The sequence below is a fragment of the Rattus rattus genome, chromosome 2, assembly GCF_011064425.1.
Source record: "Rattus rattus isolate New Zealand chromosome 2, Rrattus_CSIRO_v1, whole genome shotgun sequence".
Lineage (NCBI taxonomy): Eukaryota > Metazoa > Chordata > Mammalia > Rodentia > Muridae > Rattus > Rattus rattus.
In genome coordinates this window covers 181,226,624-181,241,515 of record NC_046155.1, presented here as the reverse complement: position 1 = coordinate 181,241,515, position 14,892 = coordinate 181,226,624, and the positions used below count along the sequence as shown (strand labels likewise).

The following is a 14,892-nucleotide window of genomic DNA, read 5'->3' as shown; positions in this document are numbered from 1 at the left end:
ATAATAAAAAAACACTTAAAAAAAAACTCAGGTGACAGAAAATCCTGGCGAGGATGTGCAGAAAGAGGAACACTCCTCCATGTTGGTGTGATTGCAGACTGGTACAACCATTCTGGAAATCAGTCTGGAGATTCTTCAGAAAATTGGACATTCAACTAGCTGAGGACCTAGCTATACATCTCCTTGGCATATACCCAAAAGATGCCCCAACATATAACAAAGACACATGCTCCAGTATGTTCCCAGCAGCTTTATTGATTATAGCCAGAAGCTGGAAAGAACCCAGATGTCCTTCAACAGAGGAATGGATACAGAAAATGTGGTACATCTACACAGTGGAATATTACTCAGCTATCAAAAACAATGACTTTATGAAATTCATAGGCAAATGGATGCAACTGGAAAATATCATCCTGAGTGAGGTAACCCAATCACAGAAAAACACACATGGTATGCACTCATTGATACGTGGATATTAGCCCAAATGCTTGAATTACCCTAGATGCACAGAACACATGAAACTTAAGAGGGATGAACAAAATGCGAATGCTTCACTCCTTCTTTAAAAGGGGAACAAGAATATCCTTGGCAGGGAATAGGAAGGCAAAGTTTAGAACAGAGGCAGAAGGAATACCCAATCAGAGCCTGCCCCACATGTGGCCCACACATATACAGACACTAAACTAGATAAGATGGATGAAGCAAAGAAGTGCAGGCCGACAGGAACCGGATGTAAATCTCTCCTGAAAGACACAGCCGGAATATAGCAAATACGTAGGCAAATGCCAGCAGCAATCCACTGAACTGACAACGGGACCCCCATTCAAGGAATCAGAGAAAGGACTAGAAGAGCTTTAAGGGGCTCGAGACCCCATATGAACAACAATGCCAACCAACCAGAGCTTCCAGAGACTAAGCCACTACCCAAAGACTATGCATGGGCTGACCCTGGGCTCCAACCTCACAGGTAGCAATGAATAGCCTAGTAAGAGCACCAGTGGAAGGGGAAGCCCTTGGTCCTGCCAAGACTGAACCCCCAGTGAATGTGATTGTTGAGGGGAGGGTGGTAATGGGGGGAGGATGGGGAGGGGAAGCCCGTATATAAGGGGAGCGGGAGAGGTTAGGGGGATGTTGGCCTGGAAACCGGGAAGGGGAATAACAATCGAAATGTAAATAAGAAATACTCAAGTTAATAAAGATAAAAAAAAATAAATAAAATAAAGAGAGAGAGAGAGACCTGTGCTGAGACATGAAAACGTAAGCCATTGGCTGCTGGCATGAGGTGATTTACATCATTAGTCATGTGTAGGAGTTGGGTTTGTGGATTTTACCTTTATATGCCTACTGTTTTGCAACAAAGCTGACCCTTGATCAGAACTTTGTCTTTGCTTCATTCTTCTTGTTCCTATCCTTTCATTCTCAGACTCCCTTTGGAGGTACCTATGTTGCCTGGTAGTTGTGGGTCAACAACAGTCCATGGAAGGTCTCGAGACGCAACCCAAGAAGTGATTTATTGAAACCAATATATTTCTCATCTAATTAAGTGTGAAAACACATTAACCATCACACAGTGACAATGGAGGGTTTTACTTTTCGCTGGCTGTTTTTCTTTTTTCTGGCTGTGAAAAGTTCATGAGACAAAGAATTTAGGATTCATTGTGTCTCAGGTTTTCAGAGGTTCGATTCTGTGATGGTTATGCTTTGAGTTTGTTTTGTTGTTTCTTGTTTCTCTGGCTCATGATAAATTAATGGGCTCCAAGACTCTGCTGGTGACTGCTCCATATTGGCCCTGACTTCAAAAGCTAAAATCTTTCCCCTTGCCTAAGTAACTATTTTTCTTTTCTTAATCCCCTGCTGTTATCAGCAGGGATAAATTGCCAGAAGCTGTCAGCTCTGGCCCCAGGAGTGTAAAAGAGAACTGAATCTTCAGAAGAGAACCAACATTTAGCAACCCCTAACTATGTGTCCACCTCAGTACCTGGGTGTCAAGAGGGACCTTGAAAAAAATTACTGAAGATTTGTGTGTGAATATACATTAGTGAAATGTGTAACACACAACATAAAGAAATGGAAAATACCTACATGTGCACATATATAAAAAAATATGTGTGTATATATATATATATATTCACGTTTGTATCCATACATATACACATCTTCATAAGACATTCACACACATATAGAACATTTACATATAACATATAGATTACATACATATTGGTACATATAAATGTACATATCTACATTAAACAATACATATTTAGACACAGACATATTTATACCTAGTTTGTTCTATACATACGGTAGACTTTGTGGCATAATTAAGGTATGAAATTGAGATGATTAAGGGCTCATTCAAGATGTAGATTTCTTGAACAAGGAATAATTTGTGCAACAAATACTATGTCAAAACATGTTTGGATTCTGAGTCAGAAATCAGGTGTTTGGAAGGAATTAATACGAGGAAGGTTAATAATGGACAGGTTCAAGGATGTAACTTCTGACCCTGGGAGTAACTTGGATGTATGGATATATTTGGTGCTTTTTTTCTCTTCAAACTATGCATTTCACATTTTCCTTATTGCTTTACATTTAGATTTGCATAAGAGTGACTACTAATAAGCATAGGACAGAGTAAATACTAGAGTGTCTTGAAATCTTCTCTATCAATGCCATTAGTCTAAAAGTTCTTCAATGTATCCTCTGGTAGATTTCTAGAACAAGAGCAGAAAGCTATATTATTTGCCAAAATATAACAAGAATGATTTCTAGGCCCCTTACTAATATTCTTCCCTTTTGGATCGTATGAGCCGAACTGAGTTTTCACAGTAGAAAACATCCTTTGCACTGTCTTCCATGCTCCTACTAGGATGGCCCATTAAGACACACTTAAAGTGTCCATTCACTTTTCTAATCCAAAGTCCCCAAATTTTCAATATGCCTCCACCAAAATATGGTCAGGCCTATCATAGAATTATCTTGATCCTGGTACCAACTTGTCTTAGCCCAAGTTCTGTTGATGTGAAGAGGTATCATAATAATTTCTAATCCTAAAAGAGAGAGCATTTAAGTGGAGTTTACTTACAAGTTCAGAGGTTCAATCCATTATCATCATAGTGGGGAAGCATGACAACATGTAGGCAAACATGGAGCTGGAGAATAACTTAGTTCTACGCCCGGAGTTCAGGCAACAGGAACAGAGAGATCCATGAGGCCTGGAAAGCTCAAATCCTACTCCTAGAGACACACATCCTCCAAAAGGCCACAACTACTAGTCCTTTCAAATAGTGCCACTTTCTGATCAGGCAATCAAATCTATGAGCCTACGGAGGCCATTAACCTTCAAATCATCATAACTGTTTCTTTGACAAATCCAACCATGTGGTTTATAGGCCTGTGTATTGTGGCAGAAATATACCAAAATTTGGGGCTTTTCATTGGAGAAATCATAGAATGCTGTATGTATAATTTAATGGGACTTCTAGTGTGAGCATAGATGAAAGCAATGCTGAAAGAAATGAGATTTCAGAATAAAGCAAGGACTCTATTATCAACTATGCTAGAGGCCATTTATGTGACATATTGGCAAAGAAGAAGGCTGCCCTCTCTCAAGAATTTCTTGACACTGTATTAAAAAGGAATGGATTGATTTCTTTGGAAAAGTTTCCAAAATTGCATTTTTAGTACTAATTAATTTTGAGTCTGCAATGGAAAACCACAACATGTGGCACAGAAAGGTTAAGTAGTTGGTAGGGCAAAACAGCACTGGAAAGACTGCAGTCAAGACAAGAATTGAAAAAGTAGTGCTAAATGATTAGCATTGTAAAGAGGAGTCTCTGACACTGCAATAGCACAATAAGATTAACTACGGGGAAAACCCCACCACCTAGTGCCCCAACTTGTGGAAGGAGAAACCTTAGGGTTATTCTGCCCCAGTTTCCTTGTACAGAAGGTGGTGCAACTGGCCAAAGGAGGAAAGGTAACAAAAGAGCTTAACAGTATTTTCCAGTTCACACTGGTTTAAGTAAAAGAATATATGAACTATCAAGGTAAGTCAATGAGTGGCTGACTGGGAAATGTGTCCCACGGGCTCATCATTTGCATACCCCAACTGGTGGTATTATTTGTAAGTTGTGAACCCTCCTGGAGGAAACTGATTAATGGGGGTTAGGCTTTGCTTTATGTTCTGCTTTCTGCTCATGCAATGTGATGCCTGCTGACTGCCATGCCTTCCCTGTCATCAAGGTCCATATTTACTCTGAAACTGTAAAAATACCATAAAGTCCTTTTTCCCCCTAACTTGCCTTTTGTGTTGGTAAAATATCATAACATAAAGACAAAAACATCCAAACAAAGAACAAATGAACAAAAAATAATCACCTCTCTTTAGAAATAATGATTTATTTCTATTCATGTTACATCATATATCTGACTTTCATGTTTACTAAACAGTGCTTCAAGTTTTTTCTTCATGAAAGTCAAGAAGAATGAGCACTGTATAGTTCATACCTGTCAGTGGAATGTCTGAAGTATTGCACAGCTATGAAGTCCCAAGTGCATATTTGAATCAGAAACCATCGCACCTTTGACAGTGTGCTCCATGTGTCGTTTTTGATGTACACATACCTATAAAAGAATCCTAGGGGCATGGATAAATGATTAAAGGGTCCTAAAACTTTATGGTCCTTGAAATCATTCAAAAAGCAGAAAACCCTCAAATGGAAGAGCTTCACTTCATTTTCTCATTTCCCATGTACTGATAAGGAAAAAGAAAGAAAATACAAATACAGTCATTGGAAAATAAAACCTTTAATTTCATTAGCTAAAAGTTTGATTAATGATGTTTTGAACAAGACAGTGGGAAAACTTAACAACAGTAGTTAAATGATGTCACTCTTAAGAAACATTTTGTGTAATTTTTACTTTTGGTGCTGCTGAGCTTTGGACTTAGGGCCTGACATGCATGACACAAGTGCTTCTCCACTAGCTATATACACAGTCCTACACATTTTTGGGTTAAATTTTCCATCCTAATGGTGTTTCTCACTTTAATTTTAAAAGTAGGAAAAATTATTATTTCCTACATGAAACCTGTTATCATCCAATATACAAGTTTACTATGTCTTCTGCAGTTATTTGACAAAGTGTATTTCATAAAAAATGCAGTATCCAAATTTTGTGGCAGTTTTTGTACCTCATGATCAGATGGTAGATCATTTCTTTCCAACTTAATTGCTTCTGCCCCACAGAATGCCCCTATCATACAAAATAAACTTGATAACTTTACATTGTAATTTTACAATATCCTGTCCCTTTCAGATGATAAATGATCTGGTTATATCTTTTTAACTTGCCACAAACTAGAGTTACCAGAGAAGAGGGACACTTAAGAAATCACATCCATCAGTCTGGTCTGAAAATTTCTGTCAAGCGTTTTCTTTATTAATGATTGACATAAGAGGCCTAGATAACTTTAGGCAGTGCCATCCCTTGGTAGGTGGTCCTGGGTTGTACAAAAAAGCTAAGCCACGAAAGGCAAGCCAGCAGGTATTATTTCTCCATTGTCTTCCTTATTCCCTGCTTCCAGGTTCCTACTCAAACTCTTACCCTGGCTTCTGTTGATCAACTATAACACATAAGATGAAATAAACCCTTTTCTCCCCACATTAGCTTTAGTCATGAAATTTAATACAAAAACTAAACACAAATTAGAAAAATAACTTAGTCAGTACTTAATTCAAAACGTGGAGTGGAGTCATTCTCAGAAACCAGACATGATTCTTTCCTACTAATGTGACTATTCTGTTTTTTCCAGAGGCTGCAATAAAACGCCCTGAGGCAGGTATTGCATCACCAGAAAGTTGCAGATAACAATCATAAATGGCAAAGCAGATTTTGCAAGGACCATAAATAAATGAGTATATGAATACTGAAGGCAAATATCAAATGCCTTCCACCTTTCAAATATATAGTGTTTTAGCAAGTTTTTAGCTAATTGTTCAGTAACTAGCAATTATTCTGTGGAATGTAACATGAAAGACTAGCCATGAAAAGAAGAGGCTGAGTAATTCCTTCCATTCACCCTTCACTGTAATAGTCATTAAATAGCATTCTCAGTAAGTGCAAGTAGATGATTTCATCAACAATGTGCATTTTGATGTTTATAGAGGGAATCATATCCTGAAGCATCTTCTCTACATGTTTGAAATGTCTTCTTAATACGATATATGTCTATAAGAGTTTGATTTATTTTTAATTCTTTTAAAGATTTTATTTAATGTATATGAATACACTGTTGCTGTCTTCAGACACACTAGAATAAGGCATCGGATCCCCATTACAGATGGTTGTGAGCCACCATGTGGTTGCTGGGATTTGAAGTCAGGACCTCTGGAAGAGCAGCCAGTGCTCTTAACCGCTGAGCCATCTCTCCAGTCCCTTATTTTTAATTTTAAATCACATTTTTCCTATATATCCCGGGCAGACAGTGGTCCTACAACACCTTAGAAAGTGTGTGGTTGTACATGCATACCAGGACATCCAATGACATATTTGAACTCATGATGGGTACTTATCATTAACACAATACTAATATTTTCTTAGGGTTGGATTCCTGGATGTTGTGCAAGAAGTGAATCATGCCTGAAGACCTTGCTATATTGACATATCTTTCTGTTCAACATGAAGTCTTTGATGACTTGCAAGGTTGGAACTTCGACTAAAGACTTTGCCACATTCACTACATGTGTAAGGTTTTTCTCCAGAATGGATTGCCTGATGGGTAGTCAAGCTTGAACGCACACTAAAGGCTTTACCACACTTACTACACTTGTAAGGTTTTTCTCCAGTATGAGTTCTCCGGTGACTTGCTAGGTGTGAATTTTGAGTGAAGACCTTACCACATTCATTACACTTAAAAGGTTTTTCTCCAGTATGGATTGCCTGATGGGTGGTCAGACTTGAATACACACTGAAGGCTTTGCCACACTCATTACATTTGTAAGGCTTCTCTCCTGTATGGGTTCTGTGATGATTTGCAAGATGTGAATTTTGTGTAAACACTTTGCCACATTCCAGACATTTATAGGGTTTTTGTCCAGTATGGATTACCTGATGGGTATTTAGGTTGGAATGTGAATTAAAGGCTTTCCCACACTCGTTGCACCTGTAAGGTTTCTCTCCAGTGTGAATTCTCTGATGGATTGAAAGGCTTGAAGTTTGACTGAAGACCTTGCCACATTCAGCACATTTGTAAGGTTTTTCTCCAGTGTGGATTACTTGATGGGAAGTCAGGCTAGAACGCACACTAAAAGCTTTGCCACATTCACTGCATTTGTAAGGCTTCTCTCCAGTATGAACCCTCCAATGTCTTGCAAGATTTGAAGTTTGATTGAAGTGTTTGCCACATTCTTCACACTTGTAAGGCTTCTCCCCACTGTGAATTCCACGATGATTTGCAAGATGTGAATTTTGAGTGAAGACCTTGCCACATTCTTCACACTTGTAGGGTTTTTCTCCTGTATGGATTGCCAGATGGGTAGTGAGGCTGGAATACACACTAAAGGCTTTCCCACACTCGTTACACTTGTAAGGTTTCTCTCCTGTATGTGTTCTCCAGTGATTTGCAAGATGTGAATTCTGAGTAAAGACCTTGCCACACTCTGAACATTTGTAGGGTTTTTCTCCAGTATGGATTGCCTGATGGGTATTTAGGTTTGAATGTGAACTGAATACTTTCCCACACTCATTGCACCTATAAGGTTTCTCTCCAGTGTGAGTCCTTCGATGGATCGTGAGGCTTGAGGTTTGACTGAAGACCTTGCCACACTCATTACATTTATAAGGTTTATCTCCAGTATGGATTACCAGATGGTGAGTTAGGTTTGAACGAACACTAAAGGCTTTGCCACAATCATTACATTTGTATGGCTTCTCACCAGTATGAATTCTTCGGTGACTTTTAAGGTGTGAATTCTGACTGAAGACCTTACCACATTCATTACATTTGTAAGGTTTTGCTCCAGAATGATGCCTCTCATGTACCAAAAGGTAAGAACACCGAAAAAAAGCCTTACCACACTCAACACATTTGTAAAGTTTCTCTCCAGTATGAATTTGCCGATGATATGCTAGAGAAGAAGTATAACGGAAGACCTTGTCACACTCATTACATTGATAAGGTTTTTCCTTAATGGCTGCTTTCTGTCCTTTCATAAGTAGTGAAGAATAAACATCATATTCATGAACAAAGGGTGCTTTGTCACCACTAAGAAAAATTCTGTCAGAGGACAAAATTGAAGAGCCATTGCTGATGGACTTAGCTTCCATACAATCAATATTTTCTGCAAATGAAAATGGATATGAAGTGAAACTTAATAGAAGCGAATTTTCCTAAGGTTTATTCCTGTCTCCTTTCCACTATCTTGATCTCTTCTACAAGTGGTTTTATAATTCTTTTCATGCTCTTTCCACTGGTACTCAAAATTCTGAATGTTCTGATGGATTTCTCTGAAGGAAAACTCATCAATGTTATTGAATTTATATCTTTCTGATACCATTGTCTGGAATATTTCTCCTGAATCTCCACTCCCTTTTGGTAGGAAATCTTTAATTTTATTTTTAGGAGCGTTAACTAGAAGATATAACACTTTTTTGATTAAGTACAGACAAGACATTCTACAATGAAATTATTTATAGCAAAAATAAAATTTACTGAGTTTGTTTGTCAACTTTTAGAAACATAAAAGCCAATTTTATTATCATTAAACATTGATTTTTGTATTTAAGTACAGATAATTGTATGTAATTTTAATAACTAGGAGTGAGGACTCATTTCAAATAACTTATGACCAAATATTCATATTGAGTAAATTTACATAAATCAATATATGTTATTGTCCAAAAGTATATGGCTGTATCACAAGTAAATAAAAAATAATATTAACAGTATATTCTGTATAAATGCATATAAAATACCATAATATATATAATAATAAAATTTAACTATAGTTTCTTTATATAATCCATTAAGTATGTAGCAATTTTGAAATACAAAACAATAGCAAAAAATAAGAAAAATTCACAAAAACAGGACCAGCAAAAACAATACAAGAACCTCTTGAAAACCTACCTAGACTGACTCATGAAAGGCATTTTTCAACATGAATAAGTAGTGCAAGTCTGTTACAGTGCACAGCACACACAGAAAACAAGCACTTGTAGGTCCTACGAACTATTACAAAACCACTCTAGAATTCCATAATAAAGCAACCAGGCAAATAATTAATACATATGTCCATGAACTGCTAAATGTAGGAGCTAGAGAGATGACTGAGGCGCTAAGAACATGTACCACTCTTGCAGAGCAGCTGAATTCTGCTCCCAGCACCCACACCAGACAACTCACGATCATATAAACACCAAGTCCAGGGATCCAAAACTTTTATCTGGTGAGGACATCTGCCCTCATATGTATACACACACATGTAAAAACATAATTAAAAAATTAGATTGAAAACAAAATTCTGTATGTTGTAAAATGATATACACTTTCTTATTAAGGAAAAAAAGCAGGATTTTCTATATGGAAATAACAGAAAATGATAGAAATATAGCTTTCAGCCATTCCACTACAGTGTTTGCATATGAAATGAAGTCACTATTATGAGGATATGCGTGCATAACTATAATTTTGATCGTAAGGTTCAAATAATGTGATGGTCTGTGGTGGCACATGCCTTTAATCCTCTCAATTAGAGGCAGCACCAGGTGGATCTCTCAATTTGAGAATAGCCTGGCCTACAGAATGAGTTCCAGGGCAGCTGTAGTTGCACTAACAAAACCCTGTCATGAAAAGTGAAACACAACAAACTGACCAAAGAACAACAAAAAACCCCAAACAAACAGAAAAAGGGAAAAAAAAATAAGAAAAGTATGCATGCACTGATGTATTATGGTATTATTCAGTCACAAAAAAAACATGGGATTCTGTCATTCATCAGAAAAACTGACAAAATTATATGGCATTGTGCTAAGCAAATAAGTCAAACAGAAAGGAAAATATAGCATATTTTCTCTTACATGTGGAAAAGTATTGAAAAAGTTTGAACAAAGAGTGATAAAGTAGAAGAAGGTCTATCAGGGAAGGGGAAGGAGAATAAAAAAAAAAAAATTGGAGGTTGAGCATGATCAAGGACCAAAAGTACACATGTATGAGAAGTCTGCTGTATCTCACTAATTTAAAGAAGTAGTATGATAATGAATATTAGAAAGTCATTATATATTTGTGCATATATATATATATATATAAACATCATAACTAAGAGAATGTTCTTTTGCAGGACAAGTAAAATTCACACACACACACACACACACACACACACACACACACACAGAGAGAGAGAGAGAGAGAGACAGAGACAGAGACAGAGAAAGAGACAGAGAGGCAGACAGACAGAGACAGGGAGAGACAGAGAGACAGGGAGAGACGGAGACAGAGAGAGGGAGGGAGGAAAGAGACAGAGAGAGAAAGACAAAAAGATAAGAGAGAGACGGGGGGAGAGAAACTGCTGGTGATAAACACATGGTCTATTACATAATTTGACTACTTGTGACTAATGTCACAAGAATATAAACATCCCACACAAAACATCATCTTGAGGCTTTAGAATCTACACTCAAAAGCTCAGTTGCTTGATTACACGATACCTCTTATTTTTTCTGACATCTCTGTGAAAAGGTGTCATTATTGAATCTTAATCTATATTCCAACAAACACTTAATAAGAGTGTCCTTTCCCTCACATTCAGACCAAGGTGCACCTTTTCCAAAGCAGCATATTTTTAACAAGTGAAGGCGATATCTCATTAGGGTGAAAATTGGCATTTCTGCAATAAGAGTACTTCTGTATGTCACTGCTATTCAATAAATGTCTATTAAGTTGGCCATGGCAATGTACACCTCTAATCCATGCACTGAGGAAGCTTAGTGGCCTGTGCAGTGCTCAAAAAATAAATAAATAAAAGAAATGAAAATACCCACATTTCTAATGGGCAGTGGAAGATGGCCGAATATTAGCTCAGCTAATGCCCTGGGCTTAACCATAACTCCATTGCACACAAACACATAAGTCCATCCTCCTTTTTTAGTGTGCTGTTTTCACACTAGCTTGTTTCAGGTTTCATGATTCAGTTATTCACTCCCTGTCGGATATATGATATGCAAATTATTTCTCCAAACTCAGAGGGAAATACCTGAAGCTAAGTAAGAAAAGACTACTCATTTAGCTCACAGCACCAAAGTTCTCTGACACTCATGGGAAGTTTTAGGATAAAGAAAATAAGTATGGATGAGGTGTTGGACTGACACAGATGAACCAGAAAAGATGCTAGTATTGTATCATCCAGCAACTCAGCTTGAGTATAGATCTAGAAGACTGACGTGTCCATGGAATGTCTGTACTATTCTCATTGTTCTTCCTAGTAGTTAATTACATAATTAACCTTGGTGTACACCACCAATTGACTCTATGTATTATATTAGTTTCATTTGTTCTTCCGAAAAAGAGAGTTCTTATTACAACAGTGTCTATCAGTCTAAGGAATATTTTATTGAGCAAAACAAACCAAGTAAAGAACAATTAGGTATTCTTTGCTTGTTAGCCTAATTATTTTATTTTAAATTTTTATTTCCTTTGGGGGTTGGGGATTTAGCTCAGTGGTAGAGCCCTTGCCTAGCAAGCGCAAGGCCCTGGGTTCGGTCCCCAGCTCCAAAAAAAAAAAAAAAAAAAAAAATTTATTTCCTTTGGGATAGGTTCTTACTACACAGCCCTGATTTGTCTGGAACTCAAAATGTGAATCAGGCTTGTCTCAAACTTATGAATACCTACCTGCCTCAACTTTTCAAGTCTTTAGATTATGGCATGCACCACCATGCCTGGTTCAGCCTGATTATTTCATAAACAATCTCTCTTACTAACACAGTATTCAGTACTACTCCTTTTCAGAGTGGCATATCCCAGCTACCTATTTTCAACTAGACTCACCTCTTCAAAGTTCTATTTGAGGCAAGAATGGAAGCTCATATATAATCTCCTCACTTGTCAGGCTACGGCAAGAGGACTAAGATTTTCATGCCAGCCTGGTCTGCACAGCACAATCTTGCAACCCATTCTCCTGCCCTGCAGAAAGTTCTAGAACATATCACATTGCCACAGAGAATCAAATATTTCATCATGAAGTTTTCAGTATACACACAAGGTGTATCTGTATTATAGCACCTTTGTCAAAAGTTATTTACTTTACATAGTAACATATTTACTGGATATAGTAGCTTATGCATCTAATCTTAGCACTTGGAAGAATGAGGCAGAAGGCTTACTCAGATTTTATGGTCACCCTGGGTTACACAGTGAGTTTCAGAATAGCATGAACAAAAGAGTGAGACACTACCTCAAATACACAAACGAGATTAAAACCAGACAAAACTCCCTGGCACCACATGAGTATGAAGAGCTAAATTTTTGTTCCTGTAGCGAATAGTAGCTTGTAGATACTTGTTTCTCACTGAGACCTTGCACTTGGCCATTACACAATAGGGCAGCCTTTACTCTGTGCTCTGACAGCTTACCTGCATTCATAGCTATGACATATTCCTGTACATTTGATTTTCTGGTTATTATTGCCTCACTCTCCACAGTCCAGGGTCCTTTGTTTTGTTCCAACTTAGACACAGCATTCAGACTTTGAAGTGTCATTCCTGTTTATAAAGACAGTAACATCAGGAACTGAGGATTTTATAGAAATTCCATACTGTGCTAAAGTGAGGACAGAACATGTTACATATAAATCTAGAAAAATACTTCACAAACTTATCATGAATGCCTCCCTCTGGGAACTTAATGGACAGATAACTAGTTATCTACAAAGAAGTACTGACTCAAAAGCTCAGGGAAAGAAAGCAAGGAATTAGATACTTTAAACACATGCCTAGGTGCCAAGAGTCATGCATGGTGGCAAATGCTTATAATTCCAGTGTGAGGCAAGCAGACTGTAAGTTCAAGGCTACTAGACTATACAACTCAAAATAAAAAAAAATAATAAAAAATTAAAAGGCCAAAAAATCTATCATAAGGGCCTGGAACACAGCCCAGTGGTAGAACGCTTGCTTGTATGAAAGTCTTAAGTTTTATTCCCAATGAAGAAAGGGAGGGAAGAAAGAAGGAATAGGAGAAAGGTAGAATAGTTACATGGATCCCCAAAGGCACAGAAGGAAAATGCAAAGTTACAAAGAAAGCCATCCTTACCCAGGGAGACCAGGTTGCTGTAGTTCTCCAACATGACATCCCTGTGCAAAGCCCTCTGTGCATGGTCTAGGCAGTCCCATTCCTCTTGAGAGAACTCTATGGCCACATCACTGAATGTCAACTGTCCCTAAAAGGGAACAAACACATTTTACCATGTGGACATTTAAGAGCTTTACACAGAGGTGACACAAGTGAAAAATCAAAAGGATGAACTAATTTAAAGAAAATAAACCACCTCCATCCTGTAACCTAATAAAAACATGTCTTTATAAAGTTCTCAGATGTGTAATTCACCTGGCATCTCTGGATTGTTAAGAATGATTATGTTGAGCACTGAAATGAGGTCCAGAGGGTTCTGAGTTTCAGAAAGGTTGCTAGAAACCAAGGTAACCAAGACAGGAATAGGTCTGAACTTCAGGCTTTCTCCCCATCCTCTAGGAAGGGTAGAGGAGCTGAAGTCTCAAGTGAACAGCAATGACCAGTGGTGTTAAGTAATCATGTGTGTGTAACGGAACTCCATGGATCCTCAAAGAACAGAGTTTTTTCCTCACATTCTGCTATGGTCAAAAGTGCTAAAGAGGGGCTTACTCAAACAGGGTGTGAAAGCCACAGTCCATCTCCTGCACCTCACCTTTTGTGTCTTCTTTGTCTAACCATTTATCTATAGCCTTTGGAATGTCCTTCATATAAGTGGGGATAGGTATTCTGAGCTGCCCTAGAAAATGAAACATAAAACTGAAGAGAGGCAGAGCAGTCTATGGAACTGAGGTTTCTAGCTGTTTAGTGTCAGAATGCAACAGAAGTAGCTGACACTGGAGAATTACTTTCCTGAGGTGTGGGGAAAACCTCGTATGTGTGCTATCCTAAGTCTTCTGTTGGGTGAGAGGGTACAGGGAAAAATAGACATTTTTTTCCTCCTATGTTCCCAGATTAAGAGGCATCAGAGCAATATAGCTTCTCTCTAAAGTTATTTTGTTTTTCTTTGAGATATTACGATATGTCACAGACCATTTCTCTTGTTTGTGAATAATATGAATAGCAAACAAATGGAAGCCAAGACTTGGTGTGCCCCTTTCATTTACCTTCTGTTCCTATACATTAACTCTGTTCACCGAAGCATTTTCCTAGGCCCTTTTGCCCACCCCTAGTAACTATCCCATAAAAGGAAAAAAGAAAAACCGATAGTTTCATCTCACTTGTACTGGTTGACACACCCTGTTCAGTTTCTAGCTGAGCTATTGCATGAACAGTGTCTTCACAGATAAAGTCGTGAGGCTTTAAGAAAAAAACAAAACAAAACAGGTGAATGACCTGCCCACCAGATTAAATGTCTTACTCTTTAGACTTGGTCCCTAAAGGCATATTCTACCAATTCTGCTCTCCTACCATATTTCCCACCTTATAGCTCCCTGCTGCCAATTCCAGCATACTTCCACAATTCCATACAATCCCACCATCCAGGTTCATGCCACGTCAGAAAAACAGGTAAGGGACTTGGTTGCCAGGTAAAGTGTCCTACTCTCTAGACTCGGCTCAAAAAACCTATTTCAATGCCTGCCTGTTACAGGTTATTTCATCACACTGTGAAC

At 38.0% G+C, this 14,892-nt stretch overlaps 1 protein-coding gene across 1 annotated transcript; it reads right to left on the bottom strand.

Annotated features, from left to right (window-relative positions):
- Positions 1-6,371: 6,371 nt before the first annotated feature.
- Positions 6,372-14,113, bottom strand: LOC116892749 (zinc finger protein 160-like). Its single transcript, XM_032894627.1, has 3 exons — positions 13,304-14,113; positions 12,628-12,756; positions 6,372-8,342 (listed from the first exon to the last, which is right to left on the bottom strand). Exons 1-3 carry the CDS (start codon positions 13,335-13,337, stop codon positions 6,655-6,657), a joined length of 1,851 nt encoding a protein of 616 aa, XP_032750518.1. The 5' UTR covers positions 13,338-14,113; the 3' UTR covers positions 6,372-6,654.
- Between the last annotated feature and the right edge of the window lie 779 nt (positions 14,114-14,892).